Raw genomic sequence first — 19688 nt, 5'->3', positions numbered from 1 at the left:
CCTCTATGTTCGTGAAATTCTCATTGCCTATTACCAAATCTTATTCAGGAAAGCAAACATCAGTGTTCATTTTCCCAGAGTGAAGGTAATTTGCTTATGACATTGCTTTAGGAAAACTGGTGTTATCTCTGTTCTGCCCCTTTTCAAGTACTGAGGTGAGAGCTCTTGGATGAAAGATTAAAATAAAGAATGGTTGGAAGGAAAATATTTTTTCTTATCCTTTCTCCAGCTTCAGATATTATTTTGGTGCATGTAGGACTTAAAAAGTGACAGAGCTAGAAATAGACAAGGATAACGTCTTTTTCAGATTGAATGTGATTCCTGATGACATCATGGACACAGCTATGTATTTGATTTGGCAGCAAAATGGAAGTGGTTTACCATTGCCTTTTTCCAGACTGCAGGTTCTAACCAGGTCCATCCTGCTGAGATTTTCAAGATCAGCCACAGTGGGTTAGATGATGCTACAAAGATTTCTCATAGACATAACCTATGTAGGTTCCCCATAATGTGACTAGGAAACATCCTGTTTGTTAGTATTTAAGACAATATGAAGAACTCATGGTCTAACAAGGTTTCTGGCAGAAAAGTCTGAAATGCAGATGTGTTGAGTTATGAACTTTTTTCCTTTTTGCTGGATAAGTTCCATTCACATTTCGGCCACTTCATTTGTAAAATTCTTGCAGGAAGTTCATGGCTAATGAACTCCCTATAGGAAAATCTCATGTACTAAGTTCATTTTGGTGATCTGTCACCTGGTATTTCTCCCCTTATTTGTACATTTTGTTTAACAAACGCTGATCTGTTTATTGTAAAGAAAAAAGGTTTCCTTAGCACCTGAGAAAATAGGAGAAAAGAAATGTTAGTAATCCCCAATAATATTTTGAAAAACAAATATATTTATACAAGTGGTGTTGTGCTTTGAATGTTTTGTGCAAACTGTTGCTATGGCATTAGATGTTTCTGTAGATGAAAGAAGAAGAAAATGCTGTTTGTTCAGTCAATGACCTGCCAAATTAAAAAAAAAATACGCACCAAAGCAAAGTTAAGTAGATGTGATTAAAATACCAGCATAACAAAGATAAAGTAACAGATAAGAATGTAATGTACTTATTATAAAGGTATACTGATTGCCTTCAATCTATGAAGTAAATCAGCTAAAATGAGATAGCTGGCAAGTATTAAACATGAAATGATAAATAAATCAGAAGCATTTTTTTCCATAAGCAGTTATGCCTTATTATCATCATGGCAATATAGAATTTGGCAACTGCACAAGCGATAAAGGATTTGGAATCTTTCAGAAGATAATTCACGGAGAAATTGTATGCCTTTCCTGAAAATTTACATTTGAGGGGCAGAATATAAGCAGACCTGATACCCCTGTAAAATTTGCAGTGTAATATTACATGCGAAATAGTTTCAGTCTCCTCTGTAGATGACAGCAAACAGAGCTCTGTCCCTCAGGAAAACAAAATAAGTTAATGTGGTTTGAAGAACTAAGAAGAGATTGGACAACCATTTGTCTGAAATGATACAGGGTTTCCTTCCTGAGGAGGGGGTTGGACTAGAACAGGGGTCCCCAACCCGCGGGATGTGAAAACGAGCCACCGCCGCACCACAAGGTGCAAAAATGGGATGCTGCTGCATCGCGGGGCACAAAAACAGGATGCTGCCACGCCTCGGGGTGCAACAACGGGCTGATGCCATGCAGCGGAGCATGGAAATGGGATGCCGCTGTGCCACGGGGCGTGGAAGCAGGGCACTGCACCATGCAAGAACGGGGCAGGGCTAGTGAGTATCACATGGACGCTAGGCTAGTCCCATTTATGTTGCGCGCATGTAAAATGCTTCCCCCTCCCTTTCCCTCCGATTCGCCAATCGAGAAAGGTTGGTAAACTCTGGACTAGAAAACCTCCAAGGTCCCTTCCAACTTTGCTGTTCTGTTGTTCTGTTCTGTTTACATGCTCACAGAATGCATAAGGCACATGGTCTTTTGGTAAAGCAATTTATTTTGCTTTGAGGTAGTTTTCCCTTCTTCAGAGAAATCTTCCTCTGCTCCAAGTCCAATCAATGAAAAAGTGCTTCTTGATGGGATCTTAGAAGGTACCTTCTCTGTCATGGCACCAGTCTTCTTGAATAACCTCCCATTAGTAATATGGATGACTCCAATCCTGATGGCTGTGAAGACCTAGTTATTCCCCTGGGCACTGGGGTCAGGATGTGAAGGGGGCCCTGATGTGGCCAAAGACGTATCTGTCTTTGGACAGATTTCTGAGTTCATTTGATTTGCCAGTTTTTATGCTAGGGGGTTGTGTTTTGTTTTTATCTATGTATAGGTAATCCTCGACTTATCACAATTGAGCCCAAAATTTCTGCTATAAGCAAGACAGCTATTAAGTGGGTTTTGCCCCATTTTATGACCTCTCTTGCCACAGTTGTGAAACAAATCATTGCAATTGTTTAGTTAGTGACATGGGTATTAAGAAAATCTGGCTTCTCCGTTGACTTTGCTTGTCAAAGGAACGCAAAAGGTGATCACATGACCCTAGGACCTTGCAACCATCATAAATACATGCCAGTTGTCAGACATGACTGTGGGGATGCTACAACGGTCGTAAGTGTGAAAAAGGGTCATTAAGTCACTTTTTTTAGGGTCATTGTAACTTCGAACAGTCACTAAATGAATGGTTGTAAGTCAAGGAGTAGCTATATTACCCTGAGTACATCTGGCAAGCCATATAAACGTACTAAATAAATACCGGTAAATAAACTACTAGAAGATTGTCTTGGCCTTTCATTGTTTTCAGCTCGTATAAAATGGAGGTTCTTATGTAGAAATGAATGACTGATTTGAAAGTATATTGAATCTCTGAGAACGTGAAAGTCAAACTGATGTTGCAGAGCTAAAAGGGGGAAAAAAAGAGGCAGTTCTGGAGAGATCACTCACAGGTGAGAATTCAGCGTCTGATCTAAATTGATACTTTTATGTGATTTAGTTATATGTGAAAGATTAAAATTGTCCTGAGACTTTCTTTTGCAGGATTGTAGCAAATTAATTAAGATGGAGGAGCTTGTGCTAGTATTTCAAAGCCACTTTTACAGATTTACTGGACAACCTGTGACCTCTTAAGTCACTCTTTTCAGAGGTATTTCCATACCAGGCTCATCAATGTCTTTAGTAATGACAGAGCTTCTAATATCCTGCCTTCAGTGGAAAAGTTGAGATACATTCAGAGATGTATCTGTCTTGGAAGTAGCCCATGTTCAACTGTATGTACAGTCAATTAAAGGAAATGTTTTATGACATTTTGTATTATGTCATACATTGTTTTATGATAATTTTGTGTCATAAAATGTTTTATAAATTTGCCAAATTTCAATTCCGCAGGAGTCATGGGTCCTAGACTTGGATGCATTCTGTAAATTAGTCCATTTGAAGTACCTTGGTTCAAAACATTTTGTACTATGGTACACTGTTTCACCCAGTTAAAGGTTACAGGAATCAGTTTTAGTGTTTACAGATGATTATTTTATACATCTGTTCAGGAAAGCCATCAATCTTGCCCAGACTAATTTCCTTTCAGCATCTTTATAGTTTGGCATCATGGGAGTTGTAGTTTAACACATCTGAAAGAGGCTTGGTGGGGGAAGGCAGGGCGATGTCATCTTTATAATTCATAATTAATAAGCCAAATGCGAGAAATTCTCCTGGATTCATATGTTGATGTGGTTTTGCACATTGTTCTTTAGCTGGCAGATATTCAAATGTTCTCCTAAATAGTATCATAAAGCACTTGTTAATATCTTCCCACAGCAGTAGTTTCCCATGAAACAAGGACAAATATATTGGAATTTAAGATCATCACAAGTTCCTGAATAGCATTGTGTATTTCTAGCTTTGTATATCTGTATGCCTTTGAATCAGTGTTGATTCCTGGCGACTGCCTGAATAGGTCCTTGTAGTTTTCTTGGTGATGTTTTGGGAAATGGTTTGCCATTGCCTCTTTCTTAAGGCTGAGAGAGAATGACTGGTCCAAGGTCACCCAGCTGGCTTTGTGCTTAAGGCAGGACTAGATGTCAGAGTCTCCTGGTTTCTAAACTGGCGTTGGAACTGATATTGAGAGTAATAACCACAGGATTAATGTGTGGTCAAATGAGTTGAGGGGATCTTTCATGTCCAAAAGATTTTGCATAAATAATTATAATTTGTGGGTTTCTTACATGTTTTCTTTTGCTTTAGGTAAATGAAATTTACCATGATGAATCCCTGGGAGTCCACATAAATGTTATCCTTGTTAGAATGATCTTGGTGGGATACAGACAGGTAAAATACACACAATGTCACTCTTGCTCACCTTTTTAATTTAAATGTTTGCTTATGATTTAGAGAGAAGTAAAGGTTTTTAAAGAAGTTTATAGTGTTCTCCCGCTTTCTTCCTCTGCTAATAACTGTTTTTAAAGTGATGTAATACAAACATTTCTGCTGCCATAAATAAATGGTACTTGACCATCATCCTCTTAGTGAAAAGATGCCCAAAAATAAGAAAAAAGGGGAGAGTCAAAGAACTCATACAAAGGACTCAGCCTTAATGGGGTGCATGTCATCATAGGATACTTGAGATGGAATTAGTTTTCCAAATGCTGCCCAGAGTTTTGTTTCATTTTTTAAAGGACGTTTTTGCTTGAATGCAGAATGCATATTGGGAAAAGACTGAGCAAACAAAAGACTCTTAATATAGATGAAAGATCAAATATCTGTTCTTGGCCACTAAAGGACTTGATGGTAGCCAAAAGCTTCTGTTTCATCTGATATATACACCAGCTTTAGTGTTTTTTAATTTATTTATTAGATTTATTACCATCTTCAATTCCCAATATTCTTGGTGGTTATAAAACATAGGAAATATCTGTGATATAAAATGAAAAAAAAACATATTTCTAGGAGCATAAAATCCAAAGGCTGTGATTTATTCATCCCTTCTAGACGGGATGTTTGCAGGGAGATGGTTAAATAAATCAAGCTGGGCCACAATCATGCAATCCACCATTTGATTGCCATTTGTGGCTGCCATTTTGATTTTTGTTGAAAAACCCCCCCCCACACACACTGTGGATACTCTAAGCTTTGTGCATAACCACAGGCCTTCTGCTACAGCTCTATTTTCAGATGTTTCCAAAAAGCCAAAACCTGGCCTGGCTTCATTTTAAGTTGGAAGCTATTCTTAAATATAGGTGATGTGACAGGAAAGTGGAAATGGGGGACATCCAGTATCTGAGGGGCTGTCACAATGAAGAGGGGGTCAGGTTGGTTACCAGAGCACCAAAGGGAAGGATGAGAAACAATGACTGAAAACTGATCAAAGAGAGAAGCAACCTGGAATTAAGGAGAAACTTCCTGACAGTGAGGACAATCAACCAGTGGAACAGCTTACCTCCATCACTGGGAGTTTTAAAAAAGAGACTGTCTGAGATGGTATAGGTCCTCCTGCTTGAGCAGGGGGCTAGACCAGAAGACCTCCAAAGTCTCTTCCAGATTCTATTCTATTCTATTCTATTCTATTCTATTCTATTCTATTCTATTCTATTCTATTCTATTCTATTCTATTCTATTCTATGTTGTGTTCTGTTCTTTCTGTTCTAGGACAAATTAGGTGTGTTGATTTTGTTTGGAGAAGACAGTCCTGGAGATGCTTCAGGGTTAAGCCATGCAGAGATGCTGATTTCACCTTGTCTTCTTTTCCCCCTTTCAGTCCATCACTTTAATAGAGCGAGGGAACCCTTCTCGAAGCTTGGAGCAGGTGTGTCGCTGGGCTCATTCCCAACAGCGTTCAGATCCTGCACATGCTGAATATCACGATCATGCTGTATTCCTCACCAGGCAAGATTTTGGTCCTGCAGGTATGCAAGGTACTGTATTTACCTCAATCAGATATGTGCAGTTTGGTGGACGCCACCGAAAGGGCCCTTTTATTGACCAAGGCCTTTGTAGTAGTGAGTACATAAAAGTTTTAAACCCAAAGTTGTGACTACTTGCATTCATTCATGTTGCTTTCTGAACAACAACATGGAACTGGCTCACTATTGCCCTCTTTAAGGACTTTTCAAAATTTTATGTTCCGGTCTGACCCACAACTCTGCTATTTCCTGGTGATTTCCCATTCAAATTCTAAAAGGTTTGCAAAAGACAGTTACATTTGTTAAAACAACAGTGATTTTGCCTTCTTACGTTGTTTATACAATTGTGGATTCTTAAGCAAAAAAGAGGGAAATTACCTGTTTATACTTGCACCACTTGTGATCAAAAAGAACCTACCAATCCTGTGCTGTTGCTTCTGTATACTTATTTATTTATTTATTCAATTATTTATTTATTTAAGATAATTTATATAACTGCTATCAACATCAAGAATCCAAATAAAACATCAGGTTCATTCTGTCTCCGAAAATTTTACTGTTTATTGAATACACTGCATGGTTATGTCGAAGCAAAACTTTATTCTGAGGTTCCAACATTAATTCATCGACTTAAACAATAATTTTCCCAGCCAAACCCCCCAATATCTTATGTAGTCCATATAAACAAGTTCGCTTTGTTATGGGAATCGTCTGCTTCAAATCCATACCTATTCTTGTGTCCTTGAAAAGGCTTCAGGCTCTCACGGTCTTTAGCCGAATCGTATAAGTTTAGTTTCTCTATCTAACCCACTTGAAAATAACATTTCTCCTCCTTAATCTAAAGGCAAGTTGAACCTCAGAGGCACTTAGCTGCCAAAGTTTCATTCTTGACAGCCACCTATTTATAGTGATTATAATATAATAATACAATCACTCCCCCCTGGTAACAACACACATTCATTTCTTCCTAACTCCTTTAGAACTACTCTGATTTTCCAGATGGATAGTTAAAAACCAAGTTTTATAGAATCATAGAATTACAAAGTTTGAAGGGGATAGAAGAAACATCTAGTGCAACCGTCTGCAGTGTGCAAGAGATTTATAGAAAGTTGTTATTTGAGTCAGTGTGGTTTGATTAATCATAGATTATGCCAGACTAAGTTCAATAATTCCAAATAAAAAGCTAAAGTTGCCTTCCTAACAGATTATAATAATGCATAAGAGCAGGGGAGAAAAATCCAATGCAAGCAAACTTGAGTTCCATTCACTGACTTCCTAATGCATGTAGTAGTATCACCAAGTGCTTATATCTCCATTATTTGGACTGAAGCATTTGCACTTTTCAGATTCCTATTTTAGCTGATTCTTTTCTACAGACCAATCAAGAAAAAAGCTCCTTTTTAAAGCCAATGGGACCTTTGTTCTAGTTATCTACATTTAAATTGTTCTAAGATAGTGGGAGGGAATAGAAAGTTCTACCTTGTCTCTCTTTTTTTCCTTGAGGAAGAAGAAGATGCTTCTTCCAGTTGTCAGTCACAACTGGTGAAGCTGCTTCTTCTTCTTCTTCTTCTTCTAAAAAAAAAACAGTCCAGTTGCCTTTGAAAAAACACCTTTGAGACAACTATGACCTGGATCTCCACAGACAAGATTCTACCTTCTTTTTCTGCGTTTGCAATTGTATGTTTAATGGTTTCATTTGGAAAAAAGTTGTTTGACAGAGCAAAGGGAAGGAAACCTGACCTAAAAAAAGATGCATTCAGGCTTGGGTAATGTTTTTGAAGGTGAGGCATTTGAAAAGAATCTGAGGCATTTGTTTTGTTGTTGTCTTTTCAGTTCCCCGAAAACAAGAAATTCTTTGCACATTAAATTTCTCTTTCTTCTTCCCAAAGCACGTTAGATTAAGCACTTTAATGGGCATTGCATATAACACATTACCAATTCATTGCCCATTAAAAAGAAGAGGCGCTTCTATTTATGGTCACGTCTTCACTCTTTGGATTTCCCCAGTGGATTTCATTAAAAGAAACTGTCACTGGATAAATTGTGCTTTCCATAAGGTGGTTAAAAGATCTAGGACAGGCTTTTCAACCTTTTCACCCATTGTATCACTTTTAGGATATGGCAATATCCGAGTAACACCAGTTGCCTAGCAAGGTGTCAAAAACTTGATGACCCCCCCCCCAAAAAGTAAAAAGGTGATAAAGTACAGGTAGTCCTCGACTTACAATAGTTCGCTTAATGACTGTTTGAAGTTACAATGGCACTGAAAAAAGTGCCCCCCCAAGTCACAGTCGAGCAAGACACCTGCCTGCCCGGCCAGCGGCACTCTTCCTCCTGTCCAAGGTTTTCATTGTTGTGAGCATTTCTGTTGAGGATTGGCAGCGGGGGTGGGATGGGGGGTGATCGGTTTTTATTCTCCCCATCTGCTGGGTGGTTGCAGCAGGTTTTGGTCACTTCACATGACTCTGGGACACTGTGACCGTCATAAATATGAATCAGTTGCCAAGCATCTGAATGTAAATCACAAGACCCTGGAGATGCTGCAACATTCCAGCTGATCGGCACTTCTTCTGGGCTCAGCAAAGTGCCAGGATCAGCGTCGAGCTCCAGCTCCCTGACAGCCCTGAAGACGCGCCGATCAGCTGGAAAGCGGCACTAATCCTGGTGCTTCTGCTGAGCCCTGACAGCCCTGCAGCTGCAGCCATCTCTCTCTCAGGCTTGTGCGGTGCTGCCACCGGTTCAGCTCATTCCCCTCCCCCGCTACTCCTTTTCTAGGATGGTCGCGTACCACCTGCCAGGTGCCAATGTACCACAGGTGGTACCCGTACCACTGGTTGAAAAGCCCTAGTCTAGGACAACTCAGCGTGGCCAACTGGGGGTAGCCACCTCACCACCATCAAGTCACTTCTGACAACTCAGTCTCCAGGTCATTGCAGGATAACCCAACATGGGCAATTTGCTGCAGGCACCTGGATGGAGAGCTGGGGAGCAAGTGGGTGGGTGAGCTCTGTAGCCTTTCCCAGTGGCCATATGGTTTGGGAATTCTGGGAGTAACAATTCCAATATGATTGGAGTTGCTGGTTTGGAAAAAGGTATTCTAAAATGCATAGTGATGCTTTTTAAAGGTTAGGGTTAGGTTGATCAGTATCTTCTTATGTCAGCCTATCACATGGCTACTAGAAGGGAGTGGGGTTTGCTCTCTGTTCAAACAGTAAATAACAGCTGAATGAAGGAACTACCAAAAAGAAAACAATGCTTCCACCAGCACTGACAGAGCAAGTCAGTGAACATAGTGCAAAGTCCAGCCCCTTCTAGCACTGATGATGTTACCTAGTTGGGTAATGAAATGTCTGCAAGAAAACAACCAAGCTCAGAGAGCACCAAGGACTCCTCACAGTTCAACTCTGAGCTTCAAATGTTCTCTTCTGTTAGGATGAACTATCCCAGCTAGAAGACTGAACAGAAGGTATTTTGCTCATCGAATCACATTTCTGGACCCATATTGAATGTATTTTAGTTTGTGAGTTCAGCTTGGCGATTTGGGTGGGGGAATAAAGATAGAGTTTGGTTTTCTGGGAAAGGCGATACATCATCTCGCATCTTAGCTAATTTCTCAAGATTGTGAACACCAACCTTTGGTTGCATCTAAGGAAAATTCCATTGAATTCTGGTCATATTGTTCTCATTACATATGAATTATCCTTCCAGTAAATAAATGGCAATACTGGGATTATTTTTGGAAATATGTTATATTTTCTCATTTTGTTACCTTTACCTGGTACAGTTCTACCCAACCGCTTAGCTTATTAATACATTTCAGCACAATCATATTTGTTCTAATAAGAGTAGTTCCTTTTCACTGTGTTATTCTATGGGATGTCTGTGCAATAAGCTCTTTTTGTGACGAATTTCAAAGAGCAAAGGGGTCAGAGCTATTTGCAAATATTGTCAAAAAATGCAGCAACTTTGCAATATTTGGATTCAGCAGGACATTCATTGATAATGTTATCTGACTTTTCAACTCCATTTGCAAAAAGATGGAGATCTCTGTTATGTGGAATGTAATGCTTGGGATAGTGTATGATACTATATGATACAGTATTTTATTGTATGGAGAGGAAAGATATATTTCTTTACCATCTCCTTTCAATTAATTTTGTTAAACTCCAGCCAGCCTTCCACTGCTTGCTATCACTTAGTGCAGACATGTGAAATTCGCGACGTCACATAACGTGCAACGTATCGGAACTTTTTCTCCATTGCCAGCAATGGGGTGGGCACGATTTCCTCGTGACGCGTCTGGCCCATGGGCCGGCAGTTTGACACCCCTGACTTAGTGTATTGAATCTGATGGTTCAGAATTGTGGAAATGCAGACTTTTCACGGTACAGATTGTTCATGTACATTGACTATGTAGAGATTTTCCTAACTGCCTTGAGAGAGGAACAGATCACAAAATAAATGGTAGTCGTATTTTAAAATATTGCCTGAATGGTGAAGGTTATTAACATTACATCATGGAAAAAATGAGGACTGTAACATGTAACACATATGCAGTTTCGTTCTTGGAAATGAAAAGCAGGCTGATTTAAGAAGAAATTCAGCCTTCTCTACCCTGTTGGCAATTCACCATAATCCTACACCAAATAAGATATTCGGCAAAGTCCTTTGGCACATGCATCTTAATGGCAGTTTTTTTGGTACCTTATACTAATAGTTCTGCCAGTATTTTCCACATATGCTATTTTCTAGATTTTTCTGCCTCTACAAACAGTTTCAAGATTCAGGTCAGAATAATGTAATATCTAAAAATTACAATAAAGGGAATGACCAAAACCATAGGTTGTGTCTAATTTTTTGAATTATAGACATTGTTTTTAATATTGCTGTGTTACAGAACAGGGATTCCTAAGTTTTGCTTTAGACTGGTGGAGTCTAGTTTTTTGTTTTTGTTTTTAAAAAAGCTCCAAGTTCTACTTCCTACTTCCAATCATAAGTAACAGATGGTAGATCAACCAATTATCAGATGTGATTTGGAAAATTCCATGAAAATGTTATATGGTATTGCAATTCTTTGATTTTTTTTCTAAAAAGTGACTCAATCACAGTTGGAATACAACACTACCCATTGATTGCATTTGAATATGATGCAGTACATACAAGTACTCATTGACTTACAACCACAATTGACCCTCATATTTCTGTTACTAAATGAGACAGTTGTTAAGTGAGTTTTACCCCATTTTACAACCTTTCTTGCCACAGTTGTTATGTGAATCACTGTTAGTTAAAAGTTAGTAACACAATTGTTAAGTGAATCTGGCTTCCCTGTTGTCAGAAGGTCACAAAAGGGGATCACATGACCCTAAGAACCGCAACTGTCATAAGCACGAGTCAGTTGCCAAATGTCTGAATTTTGATGTGACATGACCTTGTGGATGCTACAGTGATCGTAAGTGTAAAGAAGAGTCATAAGTCACTTTTTTCAGTGCCATTGTAACTTTAAACGGCCACTAGATGGTTGTAAGTTGAGGACTGCCTGTAATGGCCTGTTATGACCTCCTCTAATGAGCTGTTGGGGTTGCAACATTGTATATGAAGATTTCTTGCATAATTAATAGAACAGATTCAAGTCAAGTCTTGCCTCTAGTGCTACAAATTATACTGGCCTCTTAAGTCCAACTCTCCTACCAAATGTGCTGCAACATCTGTTCTGACAGTTCTCAAGCCAACATAATCAACATATTTGGAATCACCAAACTGGGAAAAGCTATTTTGCGATGTTAAAACATCTCAAGAAGAAAAACGTCAGGAGTGGGATAAGTAACATAGAAACATTGGCACAGAGTATTTATTTCTTTTTCTGCCTGTGTGAAAATGTGAAGAGACAGATTAAACAGAATTCAAAAGTCATTTGTATGTACACTATCATTTCTCCTTGCCAATAGGCCTAGTTTTTTCCTACAGCTTGTGACTCATCAACCTGAATGTAGCTCACAGCCATACATGGTGGTCCATAAAAGAGCCAGTGAACTTTTTGCTTTTTGCTTTCTGCCTGGGGCTCCAGAATCCAAACTGGCAACAAGCACTTGGAAGGTGAAAATACTTAATTTGTAGTCTTTATTTAGCTAGGTATAACTTGGGGGCAGGAGGGGGTTGATATTTTTCTTGCTATTAGATCAAATTTTGGGGGAAGGGAATGATACACTATAAGCGTGTCCTTAAATTTAAGCCATTTATCATTTGATTAATGGTTCAAAGCATAGTTGCTTTCATGAAACATATGGAACAATTTCATGGTTTCCTTTTATAAGGCTAAGTAGTTCTGAGACATTTGTCTCTCCCAGAGGAGAAGTGCCTGTGAAATACGATTGAAAGAGTTCCAGCATGAGGTTCCTTTTTTCTCATATTTTCTTTTTCAGTTTTTCTCTCTCCCTCCTTTTTTGACTCTCTGCTTCATTCTTGTTCTTTGTTTTATCCCTTCATCTTATTTCAGGTTATGCTCCCGTCACTGGCATGTGCCACCCTCTGCGTAGCTGCACTCTGAACCATGAGGATGGGTTTTCTTCAGCCTTTGTAGTTGCTCATGAGACAGGACACGTGTAAGTTACTGGAAAAGGTTATTCTTCAGTTGTCCAGTATCTTTTTTGTGGTTGCTTCTTTGAGGGAGCTGTGATAGAACATGGGATGTCCTGGATGCCCTTTGCTCCAGCTGGTCTTAAAACTTTCCATATTAATGAGAACTTTAATACCAGGACCTTGTTCAAAAACCTTGGTGTCAACTCCTGGCTGTCAACCATCACACACTTAAACTTTCCTTATTGTGCAAAGCTGTGGTAAAACTATTAAGCGTGCAGCCTTAGGTATACTTAGAAAACCTTAGCATACTTGACCTGTGCCCATACAATTTCTCCCAGGGCTCTGAAATCAAGTAAGGGAAATTGTATATTGCTGATCTCATGGGACCTGCACAGCCTTTTTAATACATTGACTGTGATGGGTTGAAAACTCAGCCGTGGAACTTTGATTATGGAGTGGGTGAACATTTTTCATTCAGTCAGAAATCTTTCAGTAGGTGTATTAAGTAGTCCTCAACTTATAACCATTTGTTTAGTGACTGCTCAAAGTTACAACAGCACTGAAAAAAATGACATGATTGTTTTTCACACGACTGTTGCAGCATCCCAATGGTCACATGATCAAAATTCAGATGCTTGGTGACTGGCTCTTATTTATGAGGGTTGTGGTGTCCCGGGGTCATGTGATCATCTTTGGTGACCTTCTGTGAAGCAAAGTCAATGGGGAAGCCAGATTCACTTAACAACTGTGTTACTAACTTAACTGCAGTGATTCAAATAACACTGTGGCAAAAAAGGTTATAAAATGGGGCAAAACTCTCTTAACAAATGATACCAAGTCACTTGCTCTCATATTATTGATTGACCACGTTTTTGGAGAGGTAGGCCCATTTCATTTCTTTTAATGAGTAAAGCAGATCTGTTTATATTAATAGCAAAAACAATTGTACGTACTTCAGACCATACGGTAATAAACGTACTAGGGTACTCAATGGTATTCAAAATGCTGATACAGTTTCATGATTTAGTGCTTCATGGATCTTGGGAAATACTGTGCAACTTAAAGGTTTATTTTTAACAGGTTAGGTATGGAACACGATGGCCAAGGTAACCAATGTGCTGATGAGACTGGCATGGGCAGTATTATGGCACCACTAGTGCAGGCTGCATTTCACCGTTATCACTGGTCCCGATGTAGCAAACAGGAGTTGAACCGTTATATACAGTAAGTTTACCAATAAAGGAGAATATTTGTAGTTCAGGGTTGAAATGAGGGGTCCTTGGTGCTCTCTGAATTCATTTTCTTGCAGTTTTTTAATTACCCAAACTAGGTAACATGTTACTGGGGAACCTATTTTGGGTAATGAAATATCTGCAAGAAAACAACTAAGATCAAAGAGAACCAAGGACTCCTTATACAGTAAGCTTAACTTCATTGCTTTGAAATTGTTCTGTTTCATTTTGTATCGGATAAATTAATGGTAAGAAAGAATACAGTTGAAGCAAAAAGACTTTATAATTTACAGAACAATTCGGATGCTACAAAATGCCAAATAGCTTGAATATTGGGATTGGAGAAAAATACTCTTTATTCCAAAGTTTGCTTTTGTGTTGTTGACTAATTAGGAAGCCGTTTATAAATAAGCATCTTAACTTTGCTTAAAGTTGTGATGTACAGTAGTTTGCAATTCAGATAATGTATACGTAGTTAAGAATATTGGGGAAAAGTGCTCAAAGAAATATGGATAGGACATGGACAAAACTCATGTGTATGGAGTTTATTTCAGACGAGAGGAAATTATATACAATCTAATGTAGAAAGAGGATGAAATAAATTTCTGATCAGGAAAAAATGGAAACTTATAGAGCGCCAGGATTTTTGGAGCCGCTGAATGAATCTGCAAGGAACATTTAATCTCTAATACACAATCTCTGTTTTTTGTGCTGCAGTTCTTACGACTGTCTCTTAGATGATCCTTTTATGCAGAACTGGCCCAGACTCCCAGAATTGCCAGGAATTGATTACACTATGGACGAGCAATGCCGCTTTGACTTTGGTGTGGGATACAAAACATGCACAGCTGTGAGTATGGAAACGTTGTTGGTGTGTGGGGAAACCATTTCTTCTTCCTTCTGTTAATTCCTAGGGTTTCTTTTCTTAATGAATCACATGTTGGCTTCAACCCACTGGTGGCTTTGCTTTAGATTTGTCCAGTTGCCATGTCCTGCAGCTGCCGATGACCTTATTCCATTCAGTTCCACAGAATCCCTTCAGCCTCTAAAGTAGCTTTTCATGACAGTGTGATGAGAAACTTATGTAGAGAATATAGAATAGAGAATAATAAGAGTTGGAAGGGACCTTGGAGATCTTCTAGTCCAACCACACACACATGCACCCCGCTCAGACATGAGACCCTGTACTATTTCAGACAAGTAGCTGTCCAGTCTGTTCTTAAAAGCCTCCAGTGATGAAATAACCACAATTTCTGAAGGCAAGCTGTTCCACTGGTTAATTGTCCTCACTGTCAGGAAATTTGTCCTTAGTTCCAGGTTGCTTCTCTCCTTGATTAGTTTCCATCCATTGTTTCTTGTCTTCTGATGCTTTGAAAAATAGGTTGAGCCCCGTCTTCTTTGTGGCGGACCCTCAAATATATGTAGGTAAACTAAATCAATGGCAATCTGTTTTATGGGAGTGAACGGATATTTTCTATCCATAAAGCTGCAAGTTAAAATAACAAATAATGTTTTTGAGGGTACGTGCGATTGGTCTCATAAGAATCTGCACCAAAGAAAAGGCGCACCAAAATGACAACATGTGTGCAATGACATCCACATGCAAATTCTGTCTGCCAGGTCCATAAAATTGTGTTTCTTTTTAAATGATTATAATTTCATGATATATTTAGCTACTCTCCCATTCTATCCCCCTGCAGAGGCTGGCTATATTGGGAAATAATAGTAAAAATATCCTTAAAGAAGGCCATGAAACACCATATAGGGGAGTATCATTGAAGTCACCAGGGAGTTGATCTCAAATTGGACGAATCATGAGCTTTTGAGACAAAGAAATAAGATCTTGCTTTGAACGAGGCAAATGTGGTTGGAAAAAAAAACTATGGTGCTCTCTTTATCTTGAATGTATGTCAAACCTGTTGGATCAGGAGTTGTGCAAATAGCAGACAACAGATAACTTTAATCCAGAGGTCCTCAAGCTTGGCCACTTTAAGACTTGTGGACTTCAACTCCCAGAATTCCCCAGCCAGAGTGGCTGGGGAATTCTGGGAGTTGAAATCCACAAGTCTTAAAGTGGCCAAGTTTGAGGACCCCTGCTTTAATCAATCTGTAATTTATGAGATTATTATTTGGTGGTTGCACACCACTTCTTTTTTTAAAAAAACTGTATCTATAATGTAGAGCTGCAACTGCATTAAATTAAAAGATAAAATATTGTTCAAAGCAGAGTACATTTGGCTTAAATGGAGAAAGAGCAATAAGCTTTATGTGGCCCTTCTCCTTTACAGTTCAGAACTTTTGACCCTTGCAAACAGCTGTGGTGCAGCCATCCGGACAACCCTTATTTCTGTAAAACGAAGAAAGGGCCACCTTTGGATGGAACGGAGTGTGCTTCGGGTCAGGTATGTCTGCTGTTGAGTGAGATTTGTCCGAAATGGTATAGGGCAGTGGTGATGAACCTATGGCACGCGTGCCAGAGGCAGCACTTGGAGCTCTCTCTGTGGGCATTCATGCCATTGCCCCAGCCTTGCCTCCTCCCGTGACCCGCTCCTCACCAGCAGCCCCCCTGGAGAAGAGTCACCCCCGAGCGTGGCCTACGCAAAGCAGTGCAGCCAAGGACATGGCAGCCAGACAGTGTAAACAAGACTCTGCCCTCATGCCCCATCACGCAGTTGATGCTGCGGGGCGCGGGTAGAAGGCGTGGCCGCTATGGCACTGCTGGGCGATCTGTGGCGGGCCCTCGAGGCGGTGAGTGGCCCTGCGGGCAGGCGGGGTGGGGGCAGAGCAGGGGCGGGGCAGGGGGTGGAGCAAGGGCAGGGGCAGTTTTTGGGCACTCGGTCTCTAAAAAGTTTGCCATCACTGGTATAGGGTGTCCTGCCTGAGCAGGGGGTTGGACTTGATGACTTCCAAGGTCCCTTCCAACTTTATTATTATTACTATTACTATTACTATTACTATTACTACTACTACTACTACTACTACTACTACTACTACTACTACTATTATTATTATTATTATTATTATTATTATTATTATTATTATTATTTCAGTCTCATTTTAGCAGGAGGCCAAACAGTTTTACATCCGTATATGGACAGACAGACATACTGTATGTCTTATGGGCCAAAATGGACAATGTTGTACATTTTTTATCCTTTACTTTATATGCATATTCTTTCTTTTCAAATTGACAATACAAAGTAGTCCTCATTTAGCGACAGTTGGGACTGACATCCCAATTGCTAAGTGTCGCATCAAAAGGACGAAAAAGAGAAGGGAAGGAAATAAATTGATTGAATAATTAAATAGCAATGTTTATTACTGCTTTTGATGAATTGATTAATAATTAATTGTTTTCACTTGTAACCGATTAAGTTGATTATCTGTTAAATTTGTTTGCTTACTGTGATTCATATACCCGTATCTCAATGCCCAGGTTTAAAGTGACTTCTAGAATGCATGAGCAACCTCCCCTCCCATTTACATGCAAAAAAATTGGGGAGTGGGGAGAGATGCTGGAGCTGCAGCTAAAGGCACGGGATCCCCAGAATTTACTCCTGTAATCAAAAGAATAACTTCCTCATTTTTCTTACAGTCTTTCCCATGCTTGGTATTTCTCACAGATAACTTTAGCAATTCCTATTCTGTACAATTTGAGTGGCTGTAAAAAATTAGGCCTGAATTTAATTTTTGAATGCCTGAGACAGTTGGGTGGGCTATGCATAACAATAGCAATACCAATAGCCCTTAGATTTATATACCGCTTCATAGTGCTTTACAGCCCTCTCAAAGTAGTTTACAGAGTCAGCATATTTGCTCCCCAAAATCTGGATCCTCATTTTACTGACCTTGAAGGATAGAAGGCTGAATCAACCTTGAGCTGGTCAGGATCGAACTCCTGCTTTGGCTACAGTTAGTCTGCAATATTGCATTCTAACCACTGTGCCATCATGGCTCATAAATAAATAATGATTGAAATCTCACGTTAAACCACTTTGTACATTTTCCTGGTAGTTGTTATTTTGCACTGATGGTTTTTCTTTGATATTTCCTGCAGCACTAAAATGCTTCAGATCACACCCCCTGATTAATAGTGAAAAGATAGTTGTTTCTTTTTAACCTGTGACTGTTTGCTGTTCATACTTTGTGTTTGCTACCTTCATGGAAGATACAAGTGTAGGTTTAATGCAGGGGTCTCTAAACTTGGTAGCTTTAAGACTTGTGGACTTCAACTCTCAGAATTCCCCATGGCTGGCTAATTCTGGGAGTTGAAGTCCACAAGTTTTAAAGTTGCCAAGTTTGAAGTCTCCTAGTTTAATGCCTTCCCATGATATCCATTTGGTTTCCCCACTGGAAAATATAGATGTATTTGGGGGGGGGGGGAAACATAAGGTAAGGCATGTTATTGGATTGTGCCAAGATTCAACGTTGGTGCTCTAGAAGTGATAAGGTTTTTTTCGTGACTATCCTATGCCACCCAGGCCCCCCTGAGACCTTTCTTTATTGCTCCACAGTCATCCCTGTCTGCCTGACCAATGAAAGTGGGAGGAACAGATTCCGAACCCTATTGTAAAGCTGGGTGCTTCTGTGGCGGTAGAACTGCTCTCCTCACTAACACTGGACAGATATGAAGAGGCAGGTGTTCAGGTAACCCTTATTTCTTCTCCTGTTCCAGTGGTGTTTCAAGGGTCACTGCATCTGGAAGACTTCAGAACAACCTTACAGCCAGGATGGCGGCTGGAGTTCCTGGTCCAAATTTGGTTCCTGCTCCAGGACTTGTGGGGGTGGGGTGCGTTCCCGCAGCAGGAACTGCAACAGACCACCGTAAGTCTGGTTTTCCGTGGGATAAAGGTATCAAGAGCACCTACCTTATTTAGCAGAGCAACTCTATAGTTCCCTGAACTTTTGTGAGTGTGGATGTGCCTTTGAGTCAGTGTTGACTGCTGACAACTGCAAGTTAACATTGCCTATTTCCTAGGGCTCAGAGAAAGTGACTGGTCTAAGGTCACCCAGATGTCTAAGGTGGGACTAGAACTTATGGTCTCTGAGTTTCTAACCTGGTACCTTAACTACTGCACCAAACTGAGTCTCTCCCCAGTATAGCTGACAGTAAAGAGAAGATTTTATGCAAAAAATCACAGCGCAATTAATAATTGCCAAAATATGAGAATGCTCTCTCTTCCCCTTATAGCCTTTGGGTATATGACTGCCTACAACATCAATTTTAACAAAATTAGGTCTGTAAATATTGTGTATTTTTAAAGGGTGCACTTAAATAAACTACGATGTACAGCTAATATTAAACTAGAGTTAGACAGTGGTTGCTTAGCTAGAAGCCAGTCTTAATTATCAGCAAAGATCTTTCTCAAGGTTAATTCCTTCATTCTGTCACATTCCTTTTGGGCATCATATTACAGTGGTTCTGCTCCTACCTTTAGAGCAATGTTCAAAGAACAACAGATTTTTATTAGTTACCGTAGTTCCACAGTAGGAAGTGCTATTCTGTCCTCAATGATAAGTGTATCCATCAGGAAATTTAGAGTAAATGTTCACTAATATGCTAATTTCTGATTATGATAAATCAATTCTATTTATCCTCTTTAGTCAGAAGAGGCTTGATTCAAAAACAAATATTAGAACACATGATCAGATGAGGCTAAGCCTGAATATCATTGTAACCTGTATCTTCTTAGAGCAGGGGTCCCCAACCCCCATTCCATGGACCAGTACCGCGGCATGCCAGCAACCGGTCCGCACAAACAAGCAAATCCCCATCCGTGGGATGTAGGCAGCACAGAAAACCACACACTCTCTGGTCCGCAGAAAAACTTCTCTCCACGGAACCAGTCCCTGGTACCCCAAAGGTTGGGGACCTGTGTCTTAGAACTTATTGTTAATAGTAAATACACTTTACTTGCAGAAGTTTGCATTATATGCATTGTATGCCTGCTTTGAGATTTTTTTTTAAAAAAAAAACAA

At 39.7% G+C, this 19688-nt stretch overlaps 1 protein-coding gene across 4 annotated transcripts in view; it reads left to right on the top strand.

Moving 5' to 3' along the window:
* ADAMTS14 (ADAM metallopeptidase with thrombospondin type 1 motif 14) overlaps window positions 1-19688 on the top strand; it is a 78502-nt gene that overhangs the window by 35943 nt on the left and 22871 nt on the right. For 2 of the 4 annotated variants that reach the window (XR_005557270.1, XM_039348159.1), the window contains exons 5-11: window positions 4244-4327; window positions 5754-5910; window positions 12395-12500; window positions 13558-13701; window positions 14427-14559; window positions 15998-16111; window positions 18385-18533. Coding sequence is in view for 3 of the 4 variants with exons in the window: in XM_039348159.1 (XP_039204093.1) it covers window positions 4244-4327; window positions 5754-5910; window positions 12395-12500; window positions 13558-13701; window positions 14427-14559; window positions 15998-16111; window positions 18385-18533 (887 nt within the window). In the remaining variant the exon portion in view is untranslated. The remainder of the gene's footprint in view (window positions 1-4243; window positions 4328-5753; window positions 5911-12394; window positions 12501-13557; window positions 13702-14426; window positions 14560-15997; window positions 16112-18384; window positions 18534-19688) is intronic. The other 2 variants (XM_039348160.1, XM_039348161.1) reach the window with 2 other exon arrangements.

Source organism: Crotalus tigris, unplaced genomic scaffold (genome assembly GCF_016545835.1).
Source record: "Crotalus tigris isolate CLP2741 ecotype Arizona unplaced genomic scaffold, ASM1654583v1 scf7180000018124.1459596, whole genome shotgun sequence".
Classification (NCBI taxonomy): domain Eukaryota; kingdom Metazoa; phylum Chordata; class Lepidosauria; order Squamata; family Viperidae; genus Crotalus; species Crotalus tigris.
Note: the sequence above shows the minus strand (reverse complement) of the source record. Positions and strands in the feature narration are given on the sequence as shown.